Source organism: Babylonia areolata, chromosome 6 (genome assembly GCF_041734735.1).
Source record: "Babylonia areolata isolate BAREFJ2019XMU chromosome 6, ASM4173473v1, whole genome shotgun sequence".
NCBI classification, from domain to species: domain Eukaryota; kingdom Metazoa; phylum Mollusca; class Gastropoda; order Neogastropoda; family Buccinidae; genus Babylonia; species Babylonia areolata.
In genome coordinates, this window is record NC_134881.1 from 21,849,422 (window position 1) to 21,870,073 (window position 20,652).

At 39.5% G+C, this 20,652-nt stretch overlaps 2 protein-coding genes across 2 annotated transcripts in view; one reads left to right on the top strand and one right to left on the bottom strand.

Annotated features, from left to right (window-relative positions):
• The window catches only part of LOC143283322 (WD repeat and coiled-coil-containing protein-like), a 56,238-nt gene extending 43,052 nt beyond the window's left edge, over nucleotides 1-13,186 (bottom strand). The window contains exons 1-2 of the mRNA XM_076589520.1: nucleotides 12,915-13,186; nucleotides 8,697-8,817 (exon numbers count right to left, since the gene is read on the bottom strand). Coding sequence (XP_076445635.1) covers nucleotides 8,697-8,817; nucleotides 12,915-12,969 — 176 coding nt within the window. The 5' untranslated portion in view covers nucleotides 12,970-13,186. The remainder of the gene's footprint in view (nucleotides 1-8,696; nucleotides 8,818-12,914) is intronic.
• Nucleotides 13,187-13,353: 167 nt separating this feature from the next.
• LOC143283323 (intraflagellar transport protein 88 homolog) overlaps nucleotides 13,354-20,652 on the top strand; it is a 36,592-nt gene continuing 29,293 nt past the window's right edge. Inside the window, exons 1-9 of the mRNA XM_076589521.1 lie at nucleotides 13,354-13,635; nucleotides 14,298-14,409; nucleotides 14,930-14,998; nucleotides 16,076-16,265; nucleotides 16,974-17,046; nucleotides 18,021-18,111; nucleotides 18,805-18,909; nucleotides 19,726-19,828; nucleotides 20,333-20,447. Of these exons, the coding sequence (XP_076445636.1) occupies nucleotides 14,344-14,409; nucleotides 14,930-14,998; nucleotides 16,076-16,265; nucleotides 16,974-17,046; nucleotides 18,021-18,111; nucleotides 18,805-18,909; nucleotides 19,726-19,828; nucleotides 20,333-20,447 (812 nt within the window). The 5' untranslated portion in view covers nucleotides 13,354-13,635; nucleotides 14,298-14,343. The remainder of the gene's footprint in view (nucleotides 13,636-14,297; nucleotides 14,410-14,929; nucleotides 14,999-16,075; nucleotides 16,266-16,973; nucleotides 17,047-18,020; nucleotides 18,112-18,804; nucleotides 18,910-19,725; nucleotides 19,829-20,332; nucleotides 20,448-20,652) is intronic.

Here is a 20,652-nt window from a genome sequence, read left to right on the forward strand (position 1 = left end):
CCTGTGTGTGCCCATAGCGCACTCAGCTCTATGCCCCTGCCAAGGGCCGAAATAACAACAACAAACCCTGGGGTGGCGGGGCGGGGGCGGGGGATAAGGATACGGAAATTGGAGAGGGATGGGGTAACGGTAAGACGCCATCCTCCATCCCCAACCCCCTCACCACCCCCACAGCCATTTTTTTTCGACAGCACGTACATGCTCTACTCCTTGAAAAATCAACAATTTAACCCACACTCCCTCAATCGAGAGGAGAGCGACCCGCTTGCAAACAGTTAAAAATTTATTATTTTTTATATTATTATCTTTTTCTTTTTAATAAAGTTTAGAGCACCTAACAAGGAAATGTTTAACAAGCATTGCAATCTTAAAAATAAAATAAAAAGAAGACAAGGAAAGAAAAGTTTTCTGTCAACGCTAAAGAATGTGGACAGACGAGAGGACAACGAACGCTGGCGTGACTCAGACAACCCACGTACTACACTACAACAGACGCAACATGGATGCCTCATGACTACTTGTTTTGCCCTGCCTATTTTAATTCAATTGATGGGAACGAACGTGTGTGCATGTTCACAAGTGCGTGAACTTCTGTGTCAAAGCCTTCTATTTACGGTGAAACGCTTCCGCGACCGTAGGCAGTGTCATTTAAAAAAAATCTTCAACAGGCGTGTTTTTTTTTTCTTCAAACGTGTGTGAAGTGTGTGTACACGCACGATTGAAAGAGTGAAAGAAAATCTGCATGACGAAACTCGAGTTTCTATTCAGCATACACTTATTTATTTTCACGGTGAAAAAGATCTTTGTGCAATATCCACATTTCTTCCCCTGTACATTTCCGTCTGGAAGACTGAAAAAGTTGTAAATTGGTTTACATTAATAACATTGTAATATATACATTTCCTCCCTTCCAATCTTAACTGGCCTTCTTTACGTCATTCGAGAGGGGAAGAAAAATTAGAGTATATAATTTATTACAATGTTATTTAAAGAAATTTACAATTTTTCCGTCTTCGGAACGAAACTGAATGGAAAGAACACAGGGGAAGAAATGTGGTATTGCCAACAAAGATGATGATGATGATCATGATCATGATGATTACTGTTGTTGTTGCTGTTGCTGCTGCTGCAAATGGCACTGCTGCTGCTTCTGTTGTTATTTTTTTTTTATCAAATCATTTACTTTTGCGTTTCATATTACGCAGACAGATCACAGCTAGGAGGCTTCAAACCTTCTCCCTTCCCTCCTCAGTGAACAGAACACTCCACTGCGACTCCAGGTTGAACGGGGTGAGCGTTCTCTCACCCCTTCTCTCTCACGCAGGCACACGCAAACACACATGGACACGCATACTCCATCCACACCCGCATGCACGCTCTCTCACACACACATGCACTAACGCATTCGCTCACCCCCCACCCCCAGCCTCCAACCAACTCACTATCTCATTTATACGTATGTATAAACATACACACGCAAACACACACACACACTCTCTCTCTCAAATCGATTTATCAAAACTGACAAAACATGATCAACAAATCTGTGGCTCACAACAATCTAGCTACCGCCTAACTGTTATAAAAACAACAACAACCGACCCTAATACCTCTAACACTATGAAAGCGAGTGTACGAACTGCGTTATGTGAAAATAAAAGGCGAAAAAAAAAAAAAAAATCACACACACACACACACCACTCTTTCATTATTGTTTTTTGTTGTTTTTTTTTGTTTTTTTGTTTTTTTTATCATCCCCATGCCCATCACCGTCATAACTATCATCACTGTCAACGTCGTTGTGATATAAAAGGATGTTAATGTTCTTGTTGTGAAGTATCAATGTGCATGTTTTACCAAACACCCCGTTGTTCTTGATTCGTCGACCAACACATTGGGATACTGCACAGATCGAATGAATGCGACGGAAAAAAAAAAAAAAAAAAAAAGAAGAAAAAAGTACATACCACACTGAAATAAGTGGTAAAGTTGGATTGAAAGTGAAAAAGACTGTGAAGTGCGGCCCGAAATTTTGAATGAAAAGCGTTCACACAGTGCCCGGAATGCAGTCTATAAACTATAAAGCGTGGGAAGTTGTGAAGTACAGCGTGTGTGTGAATTCTATGAAACTCAACCATGTACATCATATCTGATGGATAGATCTAGATACACAGATGAATGTAAGATCACATTTCAAAGCAAGTTTTAACTGGTTTGTGAAAGTTGTATACACGCATATTTTATTAAAGCTTTTTGACTCTCCTTTCGTTTAGAAAGACATGGAGATACGGAGCGCGAGAGCGAAAGGGAGAGAGGTATAATCACACACACACACACACACACACACACACACATATATATATATATATATATATATATATATATATATATAGTGAGAGAGTGAGAGAGAGTGGGGGGAAGGGGGCGGGTGGGAGAGCAGAGAACAAGAACAAGAACAAAAACTTTAATCTTCTCCAGGCCTCCGGCCCCTAGAAAGAGATCAAAAGTACACAATTACTGTGATCACGCAGCGACAACAAAATGTAAAATACTAACTTAAACCTGTAAAACAAAAGCGCTTCTTGTGCATTATAAATTAATTCTAAATTTCTTCATCGCTGTCAAAGAATTCCTGTCGTACGTATCTACAGTGTATTAAATATACAAACGCAGAGTTTACGAATACTGTAAGCAGAGCCATTCTTCAGCAAGTGAACATGTATACGTTTGACCTTCAGAGTTCAGATGTTTTTACGCAGGTTATTGTAAAGGACACAGCTGTTTATAAAATAATTTTTATCTTCGACCACGTTACACGCTTACATGCGTAATTTGAGAGAGAGAGAGAGAGAGAGAGAGAGAGAGAGAGAGAGAGGGGGGAGGGGGGGAGAGAGAGGATGAGAGAGAGAGAGAGAGGTAGGTTACATTTGAGAGTAATTTTTCCATGAGATTTATAGAAGAACTAAATTTACATTATACTTTTTTTTCTACCCGGATCTGGCGAGGCAGTGAAAGAAAAAGAGAAGGAGCCAGTGAGGACAAGAGAAACAGAGCAGAAACAAATAGAGAAATTCAAAAAATCTGGTACGACAACAACAACAAAACGAAAAACAACAATCCCTCCAAAAAACAACCCAAACAACGTGTAGTTGAAAGAAGAAGGAAGTGTTCTGTCATCCACACGAGAACTCTCCCTGTTCCATGCTCACACACCCATGCATTGTTGCATGCATTCACAATCCGATGTGACACCCCATTCCCCCACCCCGAAACAAAAACAAAAAATAAAATAAAAAGATTACCGCGCACACACGTACATCGCTGTACCCGTGAACATGTATGTATACCAACCAGAATGGAGTCTTACTTGACAATCTACACTTCCACGCAGCGTAAGTTTCAATCTCTTAGAAGAAATGAACAACTATACCTAACATGTATAAATGTAGCTTTTGTCCCGGCCCGGGGACTAGACGATAATAACAACTGAAAGGCATAACAAACTATGAAACAGGGTTACAATCAAACGATTAGTGCACGTAGGAAGAATGTTACTGGAGGTAACTTCAAAGGGACCCAGAAAGATCGAATAAGCTTGCACATAATCATCATCTTTTTTCTTCTTTCTTTTTCTAAAAAAAAACTTTATTCGAAGAAATACCAACGCAGCCATACAACAGGTAATTAAAGCACAACATAATCATATGAAATGCTCTACACGGCAGTAATTATAATTATGGTTCTCTCTCTCTCTGTCCATGCGAGTCGCGCAACACCATACACTGCGGGAACGCAGGTCATGAGAACTGGTCCCGGGCACAATTTAACCACGGTAGAAAGGTGACCAGTCATAACGGTATGTGCACGGGCTTAACAATATGCGTAATACAAGCGCTAATCTCGAAAGGCGACATATACCCCTTCCTCCTCCGCACTCTTACACACACACACACACAATGTATACACGCAGTCACTGAGAGAGAGAAAGAGAGAGAGGGGGGTGGGGGATGGGGGGGTACAAAACGCATGCGATATTCCATGGCTCTTGGCTTTGAGGGTGGATACTGCAACGCAAGAACAGCCTGTGGCACGTACGTTGCATTGTATCAAATGTAATGTGTCAGCAGTTGTAGACAATTTGACCTTTTAATAAGGGCAAGCGCAAACAGGCCATTAACCTCAACTCACACACTGCTGAAGAGCGTTTTAAGCACATGTGGTATTTGCATTATATCGGTGATTTAAACATGAGGTTATCGTCAATGCAATGGAAGAACAACTACACAAAATATGATTTAGTGTGTGTGTGTGTGTGTGTGTGTGTGTGTGTGTGTGTGTGTGTGTGTGTGTGTGTGTGTGTGAGAGAGAGAGAGAGAGAGAGAGAGAGAGAGATGGAAACAGGTACCGATGGTAATGTTCAGAAATGGAGTTTCCAAGAGCACAGGTCAAGCTGTCTCAGGAAACTCTTTTTGAGATCAGAATCGAAAAGAGAAGAGGGCGACAACCATGCACGGAATGATAAAAATAAAACCCGAGTAATTAGTAAATCATAATCAGCTAAAATATGAATAACAGAAACGTTATTGTACACGACATCCTGAAACTGATCCCAGATCACAAAGCAAGCAAGCCTGATTGGCAAGCTTTTAATTTTTTTTTTTTTTTTTTTTTTAATAATTACATAGGGGTTATGACAATGTGCGTAGAAACGGGCGGCATACATATGCAAAGTATAAAACAAAACTTAGAGCAAGTATTGAAACATCATACCAGAATAAAGCAGTACTGAAACATATCATGCCAAGATCAACGTTTATGAACGTTTACTGTACAGCCAGAATTGAGTGTTGAGGGATCAGTCTTCTGGGCAGTGTTCTTTTTTCTTTTTACTACCCGTTGTACAAATGATCATACATGCGTACCTGTAATTTGTGTAAACCTCCGAATAAAAGAAATATAATGTTGAAAAAATATTTAGCACGCACGCACGCACACACATCACATCCCGTCACACTAACACCTCCTTCCCCCGCCCCCTCCTCTCTCTCTCTTTTATAACTTATACATGTACCCCATCCATGGCTATTGCTAACACGCTGACACGTCCATACTGAAGCGATTGTGTGGGTTCTCGCGCATGGCAGGAAATCATTTGTCAGCCTGGAGTTCCGGGTAGTCCTGCAGCATGTTTCAAATCGACGACCGAGACAGGAAGTGCATGTTGCGGAATGACTCTGGGGTGTGACCCTCGGAATTTAACTCCTGGTCGAGCGTGGGTCGAAGCTGGGTGTAATTTGTGCTCCCTCCCTCCTCACTCTGTGTGTGTGTGTGTGTGTGTGTGTGTGTAAGGGGTTTGCTGTAGTAAGAATCAGGGGGCGGGCAGGAGGAGGGAGTTTGGGCGTGCGTGCTGTGTGTTTGTGTGAGTGTTTCTGAGAGAGAGAGAGAGAGAGAGAGAGAGAGAGAGAGAGAGAGAAAGTCCGACAGTGAAGAGACCGAGATAGGGAGATATAATCGCGTGTGCACACACACACACACACACATACACACACACACACATATATATATATATATATATATATATATATATATAAGAGAGAGAGAGAGAGCGACAGACAGACAGTCAGAGACAGAGGCAGAAAGAACAACAACACTCACACACACACACACACACACATATATATATATATATACATATATACACATACATACAAAGTTCAAGACCAGCAGGGAAAGCACCCAAATCAACCTGAAAATGCGAAAAAAAAAAAATCAAATTTCTGGCACTGGTCTTGTATGGACGCCGAAACCTGAACATGTGTTCACAGACCTAACTTCACGAAGTACATCATTCAGAACGCCTGGAATTTCCATTCATGGCTGTTCGTTCCGCTTCGTCACCCAACTTCAAGAGTGTCGATTTGCTGTTGCTGTTGTGTTTTTCTTTTCCTCAACTGCCTGCTTCACACTAACAATACGTAGAAAAGCCTCGTGTATGTGGTGTTGGTTTCAATTAAAAGCAGGTTTTAGTCTTGTTTTGTTCGTTTTTGTTGACGGTAGTATCCTCCCCCCCCTCCGCCTCTCACCTCAACCGCCCCGCCCCCATCGCCTCCTAAATTTTTTGTTGTTGTTGTTTTGATTCCGACATTCAAATTTCAACTTTGAAACCTCTTCCTTTCTTTTTCTTTCTTTTATAATATTTTTTAAAGCATATATGCAGTGGGGCGTAGAATGTTCCATGTCCCACACTGTGTGTACAGTGTGTGTGTGTGACAGAGAGAGAGAGAGAGAGAGAGAGAGAGAGAGAGAAGGGAGGTCGTGTTTCTATTACATGACATACATCGTTGCATATGTGTCACACACGGCTGGACCTACCACACAGATCAGGGCGAACAAGTGACACTACTGTTCTCTCCTTGCCTCACCCCCTCCCTCTCCCCTCTGATCCTCCTCCCTCCCGCCCTCGTGTGAAAAAAGGTGAAAAGGCTTTTCCATGCGGATCACCAGAGAAATGTGAAGAATGGCATTACACACACACACACACATCTGAAATTAACTGTTGAATACTGATCGATTACTTATCAAAAAAATAAATTAGAAAAAAAGAGAAAGAAAATAAAATGGTAAAAACAACTCCCGACCTTTCTCTAACCACAAGGACTGAAAGTCAAAAGCCCCACACCACACGCGCAAGCCAAAGTGTTGCACGTGCGAACAGTACTGCCGCGGGACATCGACTCTCATTGTGTTGAAGGACGGGCGTTTTTTTTCCCCCGATTTTCACGTGCCGTTGACAGCGGAAAACTTGCTCACAGCCCACTCCCGCCTGCAAATACTGGTAGTGGTGGTGGCAGTAGTTAGTGGGGCACCCAAGTCTTAATGTATCCTTTCACCATGTTATATGTGTGTGTGTGTTTTGCGCGCATGCGCGCGCGCTCGCAGCCATGTGCGTTTGATGTACGCAGATGCCCGATACTCCTGTCAAAATTTTCTTTCGAATAACAAAAACAACACCCATTTCACAGATCAACACACCATGACACATGACTGGCTGAATTCAAGTTCCTCGTGGGATGGAAGAATCTTTGTTCATTACCTTCAAGTTCAACACAGCTATCAGTCAAAGCCAAAAACAAAGGTGGGGTCCCATTCCACCTGTGGAGGTCGTGCTTTTTTTTTTCTTTTTTTTTCTCTCCACACATATTAAACATCAAACGTGGTCTGTTTTTACGAGTTCAAGTCGCTGTGGGGTACAACTGTTAGTCTTTTCTATAATATCCAAAATTAAACTCAACCTTTTTACGGATTTTGTAGGAGCTGGATTCTTCTCCTGAACCATAACGTGGTGGCAGTTACAATGGTGTTGTCAGTGTTGTGATAAATATGTCATTTCCACCATCTCATCCCACAACCCACCCTCATCTCTCCCACCCCCAATGTTTCCTACTTGATTTAAAATTCCTACGGGCAAAACACAGCCTAGCTCTTGAGTATGTAAATAAGGTTTGTAGGCATTGTTTGTGTTCATGACTGGTTGAAACCAACCAAATCCTCCCCCCTCCCTGGCCCCACCCATACTCATCCGCCCTTTTGCCTGCTGATGCAGTGAATTGGAATACATTGGACAATGCTTATATTGTGACGATTACTCCCTGCGACTTCCAATGCATGTGATGAAAAGCATCAATGCACACAGCTGTTCTACTTACATCAGGTTGCCACATAAACTCATGTTCCAGTTATTCTGTTAACATCAAGATGGCTCATTTAATTTCGTGTGAACTTTTTCCCCTCTTGCAACATGTTTCCCTGAATGTAGTGGAATAATACAGTCTTTGAATATGATGACTAATAAGTGTCCAGAAAATTTTCCATTACCAGAGCACTTGCATGCATGTGTGTGTATGAGAAAATGACAATGACAAATTCTTTATTTCGGAGTATAAAAGAAAGCATACATGCACTTTCTTTTCATCCAGTCCTAAGAGAGACACAGAGAGAGAGAGACAGAGACAGAGAGACAGAGAAACAGACACAGACTGACAGAAAGAGAGACTGACATGGGCAGAGAGACAGAGAAAGAGAAAAAGACAAAAGGCTGAGAAAGTTAGACTGAGAGAGGGTCTCTCTTGACAGAAGATCAACAAACACAATTAGACAGAGAGGAGAGACTGAGGAAATCAACAGCCACAAAAAAAATGAATTGATCATTCAGGCAGGTGTGTGTGTGTGCACGCATACACGCATGTGTGTGTGTGTGTGTGTGTGTGTGTGTGTGTGTGTGTGTGTGTGTGTGTGCACATGCTTTTCTGTTTCTGTAAAACACACAAATACACACCAAAAGAAAAAAAAACCCAAAAAAGCAACAAAAAACAGGGTAAGAGCAGGAGAGCAACCAAATGTGCAACGCTTGGCTGAGAAGCGGCAGAAACAGAGAAGACAACAACAGACACCACACTGCACATAAAAGGGCTGGTTGGATGAAGAGGCCTCACTACTGTCCACACACACTCTCTCTCTCTCTCTTTGTGATACACACACATCGTATACCCTCACAACCATTTGCACATTACCTACACACACACACACACTCACAAATCCACCCATCCCTGACCACCCGCCCCCACCCCACCCCAACAGACAGACACAAACACCACACATATAATCCATGTACACAAAAATGTCCAGTGCCCACTCACTCGAATTCACCCAGGCGTAGAGAGGTTGCATTGTCCAGCTTCTGGTCACGCTTCAGGTGAACAGGAGCCAGGTATATCCCCTTACCGTCTGTCCATATCAAACCGTGCTGCTCATGGATGGCTGAAGTAAACAAATAAATAGATGTTATAAAATAAGTAAATAATCAAAAATGAGATGAACATATCTATCAAATATGAACATTTTTTTTTCAAAATTATTTGTAACTAAAATAACTAACCAAACAAACAAAAACAAAGAGAAGAGAAGTCTTTTTTGCTTAATAAATTGTGGCTGGATTATGTAAATTTACAAACTAGCACAAAATACACAAACATATATATATATATAAAAGAATGAAAAAGATGTATAAATTTAATGACACAAACAGATATGATGACAAAGTAGCTGCGTAACATATTTAATGAAAAAAAATAGTTTTGCACGGTCAGCTCTGTACAATTTTTTACTACTTATTTGAGGAGGCCTGAAATTTGTAACTGATAGTCCTATTCATCCAGATGCAAGATTAACACATATAATGCAATACAAGATTAACATATGCATACATTAATGCAATGTATACATGAACAAGAAGAAGAAGAAGAAGAAGAAGAAGAAGATCGAGAGTTAGAGAGCTTGAGAGAGAAGCGCAGCACATTCTTTATTCAGATGAGAATGAGCAAGCAGAATATTCACCTCTCATCCTCCCCCAAACCCCTCCCTCCTATCCCTTGTTCCCCTAACTCTTCCTGTTGACCCAACTCCAACCCTCCCCCCCCCCCCCCACTGCCCCCCCCAGGTGTCCCCCATCCTTTGTCCTCCTCAGTGGTCTAACAAGTCCCATTGTGTGATGGTGTCATAGTTTCTGTGTCCATGTCAGAGTGCATTTTACCCTGGCGCTCTCTCCCCTTGATCGTGTGACCTGTCTCCTTCCCTGTTTCTCCTCCATACCATGTGCCAGGCTTTGGGGCAATAGCTGTGTGTGTGTGTGTGTGTGTGTGTGTGTGTGTGTGTTAGGCTTATAAACTTGTTTCTTCTGGCCATGACACTTTTTGTCTTGGGCTCAGTCTGACCACAGATTTTCTCTCACAATATATATTTTGGTCATCTGTGCTTTCAATGTTCAGGACCATCTAGGGGAAATACTACTTTAGTCTATGCCATGCACACACACACACACACACACACACGTGCTCAATTGTGTGTGCCCACATTCATCTGAAGGTACATGTATGGCACAAACATGCCACACGCAAGTGTGTGCTTATATATATATATATATATATATGTGTGCTGTTTCAGGTCATTGTGTCAAGTCTTCATCAGGTGAATGAACAAAGCTTTTTGAATAGAACTTATGTGAACAAAAAACTTGTCTTTCTTTAGATGTTGAATAGGTGTGTGTCTACATGCATATGTGTGCAAATGCCTCTGTGTGAGTATGTGTTTGTGAACATGCACGTACACATGTCTGTGAATGCCCTGTGGTTGTGGACAAGCATATGAGCACGTATGCATGCATAACTGTACACATACACAATGTGCAAGCTGTTTTCCCCTTTTCTCAGACAAAACCTGTCTTCAGTGAGAAGAAACCCGCACTGCCCTGCCATCGCTGCTATTATAATGTCAACATGTAAGCAGCTTGCACCCCTTGGGACCGACTGACTGTCTGAATGACTGAAAGCCAACCTTTGTGTCTGCTCTGCCTGATCCCCCTTCATCATGACTTTCTACCTGGACCCCCATCTCCACTACCCACTCCCCTCCCAAGATCTGATCATCAGGGCAAATGGCCAGATGGTTCCAGCAAAGCAGGGTTCCCCTGGAAAAGCCCTGAGGATAAGAAGCTGGGGAAAATCACAGTGTCAACAATCTTACGGCAGACTGACCATCTCCAATGGGGACAGTATGACTTGAGCAGGAAAGGCAAGGATCGACACAGGAGGCAGAACAAAGAGAAGAAAATCAATGACAGAATATAATCCCTGTGTGTGTTGCTACTGCTGGTCACTTCTGGTGTATATTTCAGCTATTCTTTGATTTGTAATGGATATCTACCACTGGTATTATTCTTATCAATACCATAGTACTTAATAGTAGAATGAACAAGAGAGGTAGGGGAGAAATGGTGGTGGGGTGTGGGCAGGGGGTCAGACATAAATCTTTCTTTAAGATTTTTAATGAAATAAAACTGTGTCATTTTTCATAATTTCAAAAAATGAAAATGTTACTTTAAACAAAATTCTTTGCATGTGCAATGCTGCTCATCCACTTTGTTACAAACAATTTTGTGTTTTATTTTGTTACAAACACTTTTGTGTTTCATTTTCCCATTGTGTACAAGAAAACTTAAAACTGTACTTGTTGAACATTATATCAAAATATTCCATGTATCTGTTTGTGTTATTTTATTTTTCGTTTTGCTGTTCTCCTTTAACTTGTCTTTTATACTGATTAGATGAAACAAAAGCTCAAATTTTCAAAATTATAAAGAAACAAACACAACTAAACAAACATATTTAGATATTGTATAACTGAAAATATCAGACACACACAATGGCACATCCACATAGGCAAAGTTAAATGAATGAAAATTAGACACACACACACACACACACACATACACACACTCATACACATGCATAAACTTAAACACACACACACACACACATTCAGAAAATATAAAGTAAACTTACATATTCATTATGGAAAAAAGAAAACAATTCAGAACTTTTTTTTATCAGTCATTTTCTTTTTGTTTCTAGTACTTTGTACACCTAGATAGGGAAAGAGAATGGGAGGGGACAACTATTTTGGAATGAGGTAGACAGAGAAACAAACAGTCCATGGATTCCTTTAGCAACAGTGCCTTGACATGATGCTACTTAAACATTCATGATCCTTAGTTATCATCCCCATCATGAATGTGGTGGTGGGGAACCTGATATAGTGGTCACCATGAGGGCATGAAGGGACAAAGTATCAAAACTGAAGAGGATGATATTAATAATGAAGACTAGCACATGCTTCTGTTGACATCCATTAATTACCCAAGACCTGAGAGTGAGATCACATCACCTACCATCATACTTGCAGTCATATCCAACAGACAACCAGGCTTGAGAGATAATGGCAGTCACAGCACAAGGAAATTTTAACAACACAGGTCTCATATGGTGCTTCAAGAATAAAGTTGGGATTTAAACATATTTTTTACTTTGTACTAATTGTAGTGCCGTTTTCCCACACAAATCCAAAACATGCTGAAGTTTAGGTGTAGTAGTGACAGGCTTGAAAATAAAATCCTTCTATTAGTACTAATCTCAGTCTGAAGAGATATATGAACCCATGCCCTCCAAATCATTTGTCTGCGGACATTATTTAATACACCATTTGATAGTTTCATTTGATTAAATTGATTATCACTGATAAATGGCATAGACAGATCAATGGTGTAAATGACTCAGTCAGTCACAGAGTCAGTGAGTGAGAATTAAGGACCTCAGTAAAGAAAACGCTAAATGCACAGCAGAGAGGAGAGAAGAGAAACATGAGTTAAAAAAAAAAAAAATTATGATGAATAAAACAAAATTTCTTACAGAAGTGTACTTGCTTACCCCGCCCAACAACAACAAACAAAAGAAGATATTAAATGAATAAAATAAAATTGAAGATGTGAAGATGAAGATTTGATGGGGACATAAAAGGCTGAGAGGTCAAGGCAGATCACTTGCCAGTCCCTATACTACTACTACTACTAAGAGGCCAGTGCATGGAAGGATGCTGGAAATTTGAAGGAAGGACTGAGGAAAGAGCCAGGTCTTGTGATCTGTGAAATATAGTCATTTGTGTGCATTCTGCATGACTATTAAACATCTTATTCATTGTACCAGAAAAAAATGTTTACTTTTTACAAAAAGTTTATTAAGTTCTGCCAAACGGCACTGAAAACTTATTGATGAGATTCCAAGTAAAGGAACTATCGAAACTTTATCTGAATCATATTCCTATCCCACATTCAAACATTACCATGATTACTGATTCTGGCTTGTCTGTTTCAGTTTCAGAATGGCTTGCATGTGTGCAGCGTGCACATGTGTGCGCGCGCGCGTACACACACACACACACAAATCAGAGAGAGAGAGAGAGAGAGAGAGAGAGAGAGAGATCTAGATGTGTTCCCAGCACTGAAAAATACTGATGATCACACTTACCATTCTGTAAACTATTCATCCCATTGCGCCGCAGTTTTCCTTTTCCAAGCTCCATAATGCTTCATATCACCAAAGCACGCTTGTTCGGTAAAGTCGCGTGTTTATAACATGCTGCATGCAGAGGGAACAGGTAAAACAACAACCAAAAACTTAGAAGCCACTATCCGACAAACATGCACCACGCTTTCCACTGTGTCACCTTCTCCGCATCGGTATAAGTAGTGAGGCCGCAACTTTCACATTTGAAACGATCCGTCTGCTCCGCTGTGTCTCTCTCTGTTTAACGCGCCACTACGCATGTCTCCGGCCGGGTGTTTTTGATTCCAACGTAAAAGAACTACCTTCCAGCAGACGACAGGCCACAGCAGACGAAATAGCCCGCTAATTACGACTTCTTCCCAACGCCACCCAACTCATCTCCACCTTCACCTGTCCGTTCTTTAAGTATGAACTGGGCAGCCGCTTCGAAAGCACGAAGCCTGTGGATTAATAACTTCTGTATTTGACAGCAATGTCATTTAAAAAAAGATTTTGGGATTTCTGATGTTGGATGTAAACTGGAAGAAACTCGCGTCTATCTCACACCTCTCCTCCCCCCTTCTTGTAATTTGATCGATAATTGATTGTCTCGCACGTAGAGGTTGACGGGATAGGAACTGCATTCCAGACACCACCAGTGACTGACGAGAACTTGCAGACAACTTTGGGATACTTCATAAAGGTAAATACATCCGTTTCAGAAGCACATGATTTTACTTGTTTTTACTCACCTGTTTGAAGTTTGTATGAGATCTGTTATTTCAAAAATGCAAAGTAATCTAGTGTATGGTTTAGACATAGAGACGTGAGTTGATGATTTCAGAATGAGTTGAATGTGATATTACTGATAAACGTGACAAATGTCAAATGACAAATTGACTTCATATTTGATCATTTTATTTTGTTTTTCTCACATGTTTTTTTTTATCACCATCTCAGCAATGAGTACAACATGTGGGTAACCAACATAAGAAATGAGCCTTATTTAGGACTTTTTTTTAAGGCATGCACCACATGTTATACTTAATAGTAAATTCAGTATTCATGAACTTCTTTTTTTTAATATTTTTTTTTTATATATAATCATGCAGTGATCATAAGTGAAAAGTTTCTCTCTCTCTCTCTCTCTGTCTCTGTCTCTAACTAACTAACTAACTAACTAAAGTATTCAAATTTATCTTAGTTGGAGGAAGAAAAGGACACACATCACACAACATCACTACAGTAATCTCACTGAATCGATTTGATCAGTCTTAATTGTTACAAATACAATAATCATTGAGAAAATTGTAATGAAAAAAATAATGTAACTGAACAATATTTCTTCTTTTTCTTTATCCCAAGGTGACACTACTTGATTCCGGATTCACAGCCATTGCAGTTTTAAAACATGGATGATGGCGAGGATGATGTGTATGGGGGCTTCAATGACTTCAGTGCAGCACTTGATACAGATGTAAGTGTAAACAAACATAGCAGTCAGTTCCTAATCAATAGATAAACTCACCTTGATCACAAAAGAACTGCATGACTGAACAATACAGGTATCTAATGATAATGCAGGTATCTAGAGATGAGAATATACAATATAATTTTTTTTAAATTGCTTTTTGTTGTTGTTGATGTTGTTATTGTTGTAATATAGCTATAATTAAGATGGACAGTAAGAATTCTATCAAATCTCAGATTTGAGGTTTCATGTATTTGATATAATAAAACACATGGATCTAAATGATTAAAGCAAAAGTAACAACAAAAATAACAATTTTATATATAAACCAAGAAATTGTTTGATCATTATTTACTTCAGCAAGTTTATGTGTCTTTTGATGGCATAGTAACTGAACAATGAAGCCAATGATTATGTCAGTTTAAAGCGTGTGCACATATTATTACAATTATTAATTGTTCTGAAACTTAGGCTGAAACTGCTGTTGTACATGTGTTGTGCATTATCTCCTTTTTCTCCTTCACAGGATTTAGGCGATGATGAACAGTTTCAAAAAGCTGTTTTGAAAACAAGCCATGGACGTCGGCCACCTCCAGTAAGTCTTTGTTTAGTAGCCTCCCTCTCTTGTTTTTCTCTTTATATATCACTTTCTCTCTGACTGTCTGTGTAGTAGTGTCATATTTCATGGTCAGACACACTATGGATGCGTGGTAAATATTTGTCTATTGCATATCTGTATTTTTACTTTTGATTTTCTGCATCCACATTCTCACAGAGAGAGAGTTTGATATCAGCAGATCTGCACAAATGTTGACCTGAGAAACTGGACAGCTCTTTATGCCACTGTGCACCAATTTGTACAAGTGTTCGAGCTTTCAGGTATTTTGTAACTGAGACTGCCACATACCATTACAAGGGGCAGTGTGCTGTGGATATGGATCATGGGGTCTTACGTGTATGTGTTTGTTCTTCTGCTTGTGTTAACATGTAGAGAGAGGGTTAAATTAGAAGCAGTATTGCACCTCTCTCTCTCTCTCTCCATCTATCTATCTGTCTATATAGAGAGATAGATAAATTGTGTATAGATAGATAGATAGATAGGCATATAATACATATATTAAATATATATCAATCAAGATATCACAAAGTCTCCAAACCACTGGATGCTACACAGACTCAGACTCAAACCACAGACCTCAAATGCAACTTGAATGGTAGTCCAAGGCACAACTGCTTGGCTATTGTCCCCCTTGTCTTAACTCTTACCCACCAGACATTCCTGGGATTTGAACATGCACCACCTGGATGGAAGTCTGACAAAATGATTATGGTACTTGACTGTTACTGCAGTCACTACACAGCATTTGTATCTCATCTGTTTACCATCATTATGACAAATTCAGTTAAAAAAAGATGCTGCGCATATAAACAGAATGGAGGCAATATACTAAAGGAGGCTATTAGCAACAGCTACTTTTGATTTCACCACTTGGGCCGAGTAGTATTTTGCACAGGACAGGAATCCAACCCTAGCAGAAATCAGATCCAGTGGATCACAGGAAATATATATATCATGTATATATTATGTGAAATTAAAAGTAACTTAAAAAAAATCCTTTGTGATTGATTCCTAACTGGATCTCATCAACCCCACAATTGCTGTATTGGGCAGACTGCAATGCGTGGGCCCATTGGCATGGGAGGTGGGGTGGGAGTCAATGCCAGACTGATGACAGCTGCCAGGGGACGCATGGCCATGCCATCATCAATGGGTCGACCCATCACAAGCGTTGCGGACAACGACAGCGGGCCACGTCCAATGACTGCCGTCAAAGGGGTGGGCTTCAGCTCCACTGGGAGAGGTAGCAGCTGTAAACATGCTTTTTCTGTTAATTTGATTATTTTTGGGGGGAGGGGGTTAGGTGAGGGGAATTTTTTTTTAGGTGGGAGGATATATGTAGGGGTTGGGTGGTGGTGGAGGTCTATGGGTGGTGGGGACAGAAGTGTCAGCTTCAATTGCCAGAAAATTTTAGAAGTTTAAACATATTTTTGCAGTTCTGCTCACGTAAGCATGCCATATGCAGATGCTGACACAAACATGGATGCACACATGCACACACACATGTATGTGGATACACACACACTTGCGCACTCACACATACACACACACACACATGCATATGCAATTCCTTCCAAGCACAATTTTGCTTGAGGCCAGTGTCTTTTAAAGATTGAACAATCATGCCAAAAATTCCCCGTGAAGCAATGGTCTTTCAGATATTGAATGTTTGTAATTATGTCATACAAAGCACTTCATGTGATGCAGTCGTGACAAAACTGTGTCACATAAATATGTGGAATAATTACTTTATGTAATTGTGTTAAGTAATTTTGATGTGTTGAACATTACAGATTTTGATATGTACCATGTTATTGTGTTGAACAATGTGATGTGTTGAACATTATAATTTTTTATGTGTACCATATAATTGTGTTGTACAATGATGACAACATTCTCTGTATAGCTTTTTCAGAGAATGAATAACTATGTCATGAAATTGTGTTGGCAGCTGTCACCTTTGACCCCATGAACCAGGCAAGCAAAGGCCCTGCCCCTCCGCTGGAATCAAAACCAGAGGACACGTAAGTGTGATTATGGTGCTCTGTGTATTCATTTCTTTGTTTATTGATTTGATTGTTCATATATCTCTCTTCTTCTTTTTCTTCATTCATGGGCTGCAACTTCCACGTTCACTTGTATGTACACGAGTGGGCTTTTATGTGTATGACCGTTTTTAACCCGCCATGTATGCAGCCATACTTTGTTTTCAGGAGTGTGCATGCTGGGTATGTTCTTGTTTCCATAACCCACCAGACGCTGACATGGATTTCAGGATCTTTAATGTGGGTATTTGATCTTCTGTTTGCGTATACACACAAAGGGAAGGTTCAGGCACAAGCAGGTCTGCACATATGTTGACCTGGGAAATCAGAAAAAATCTCCACCCTTTACCCACCAGGCGCCATTAACCTGGGACCCTCAGATTGAAATTCCATGGCTTTAACCACTCGGCTATTCCACCAGTCGATTCTATTATCTATTTATGTTCTTATTTTATTTATTTATTTGTTTATTTATTTATTTATTTATTTATTCATTTATTCATTCATTTATTTATTTATTAATTTATTTAGTTATAGTTAGTGGCATGTGCAAATTGGACTATATTTCTCTTTTTATCTATTCATTAGTTTGTCTTTTATTTGTTTGTTTATTCTTTTCTTTTTCTGTATTTGTATACTTTTTTCTTTGTCTTTTATGTCATTTGCTCATTATTTTTTGTGCTTTTTATTTTTCCACATATTGCCTTTGTATTCATCCTTTGTAAATTTAGGAGGAGCTTGTTTTTGTGTCACTGTACACTTTTAGTTTTTTTCTTTTTCCTTGCTTTTTTATTTTTTTAATATTTTTTTGTATATAGAAGTAAGTTCACAGACTCACATTGATTGATGGTTTGACACAGAACATAGAGATCCATTCAAATAGATGTGTTTTACTGACATAACTGTTTATTCATCTAAATTATTCACATTAAAAAAAAAGGAACGTTTTGCAGGCCTGAGGAGAAAGTGCGCAAACTGGAGAGAAAAGTGAGTGAACTGATTGAAGAGAGCTGTCTGGCAAACAGCAGAGGAGAATTTCCACTGGTGAGCACAGAGTGTTTGTTAACAGTATTGATATGCATATGAATATACAACGTGTGTGTGTGTGTGTGTGTGTGTGTGTGTGTGTGTACATGCATGCTTGTGATGCACCTCTTTGTCTTTGAATTTTGTCTCACTCATCATCTTCTGTTTTTTTGTTGACAGTTTTCATTTTCTTTATTTGAATCTTAAAATAGATTAGATTATTTACAGTACAGTGGTTTGATTTGGCAGACTGTTGACTGTGAAGTCTTTGATTCAAACACCATTAGAAGCTTGAATATATTGTTTTGTTTATTTATGTATTGAATTGTTTGTTAATTTAGTTTTTATTTATTTATTTATTTATTTATTCATTTATATATTTATCTATCATTAATGCTGCTATTATTCATATTATCTATTTGGGCAGATACATAGCAATTGTTTTTTGTGTGTTTTTGTGTTATATATTATCTCTCTGTGTCTGTCTGTCTCTCTCTCTATATATACATTATAATGATATATATATGATATGTGTGTGTGTATATATAGATTTATAGAATGACAAGCACTTAGCATGCTGCAGGCTCAAATGAAAAGACTGGGATGGCACACACTGAAAGTGTCTTGTCAAATTTCTGGACGCATGTTTTCCCATCCAGTTTGTTTCTAGTATGTGAAACCTTCAGTGAACTAGTTGTTGGGTGCACACAGGCCTTGGAGAAAGCCAAGGAGGCAGGGCGCAAAGAGAGAGTGGTGGTGAAGCAGAGAGAGCAGTTGAACCTTGGGGACCAAGTCAATTTGGATCTCACCTTCTCTGTTAGTAATGGGCTCTCTTTTGTGATTTCTTCTTCTTCTTCCCCTTCTTCCTCTTATTGTTGTTGTTGTTGTTCTCCTTCTTGTTTTTCTCCTTCATCTTCTTTTTCTTCTTCTTCTTGGCTTCTGTCTATTCTTTTTCTTTTTCTTGTTCTTGTTCTTCGTCCTCCTCCTCCTCTTTTTCTTCTTCTTCTTTCGTGTTCATTGGCTGCAACTCCCATGTTCACTTCTTTTCTGTAAATTGGATTTCATATGTATGACCATTTTTATCCTGCCCTTTTGGCAACTGTAGTCTGTTTTCAGGGCTTCTATTTACTATTAATTTGTTAACAGTTTTTATTGTAAGGGCATCTTTTGTTAGAGAAAAGGAATGTGTTTCCATAGTTGATGCCACAATTCAGATTCAAAGTCTAGTGTATAAGTGTGGATTGCTTTGATATTTTAGCAGGTTTACAAAACAGCAACACTTGTGATAATACTGTATAAATTTGCATTCATTTTTCATCTCTATCTCTCTTTCTCTCCCTCTCCATTACCCTCTCTCTCACTGTGTTCTTGTTCTTTTTTCACCCCATATATCAGTAATCAAACTTATGGAAAAAAAAGAACAAGAATGTAATGATTTTGAGGCATAATTCAATGTACTGTTTTAATGAATCAGGAAAGCAGCATTTTTATTTGACCCTTTTTCTCCAATAATGAGTGAGAAAGGAGCAATTTAACTTGATTAACATTTTCCTTCTCTTAATCTGTTTTTTTTCCCACAGTATGTTATTTAATCTTTACTGTATATCTCATGTCGATGAATTGTGCATGCAGGTGTTGTTCAACCTTGCAAACCAGTACACGGCCAATGAGATGTTTGCTGAGGCCCTGAACACCTACCAGGTCATCGTCAAGAACAGGATGTTCACCAATGCAGGTTGAGAAATTCAACACAAGTTTCATGTGATATTTTTTTTTGATTGTTAATTCCTTCTTTTCTAAACTCCCTTTGCAGAACTGGCTGTCTTCTCCTTCTTCTGCATCCAAGTCATCTTTGGAAACTCGTTTTAAAAAAAATTATGAATATCCCCTTGCCATTTAGTTGTTCTTATTGCTTGCTTCTCTTTTGTGTGTGTGTGTGTGGAGGGGTTCGGGTGGGATGAATGTGCGTATGTATGTGTGTGCGTGTGTTTGTATGTGTGTGTGTGTGTGTGTGTGTGTCTGTGTGTGTGTGTGTGTGTGTGTGTCTCTGTGTGTGAATATAATATATACGTTTGTATGTATGTGTGTGTGCGTGTGCATGTGCATGTATGTATGCAAGTATGTATGTATGTTTGTGTGTGTCTCTTTGTGTATATGTGGATATATGTGTATGTTGTTGTTTCAAACACTGTTGTTGTTTTTTTCTGAAAGTCAGCCAAACACTGCTACCTGTGTGCAGGTCGGCTGAAGGTGAACATGGGCAACATCTACTTCCATCAGCGGAACTACCCCAAGGCCATTAAGATGTATCGCATGGCGCTGGACCAGCTGCCCAACCACTTCAAAGAGATGAGGTGGGAGTTCAGTTCTCATACCCTTGATTTCCCCTTTCTTTGTCACTTGAGTGAAAAGATGACAGGCCACAGGACTTTCAAAGAAAAAAAATGATGCCTCATTGCAGTCCACAACATTCCGATTGTTGTCATCACTGCATATACTGCCATTGAAAGAATATAAATGAAAAATGCTGTGCAAAGTTCTGTCAGTTTCAGTTTCAGT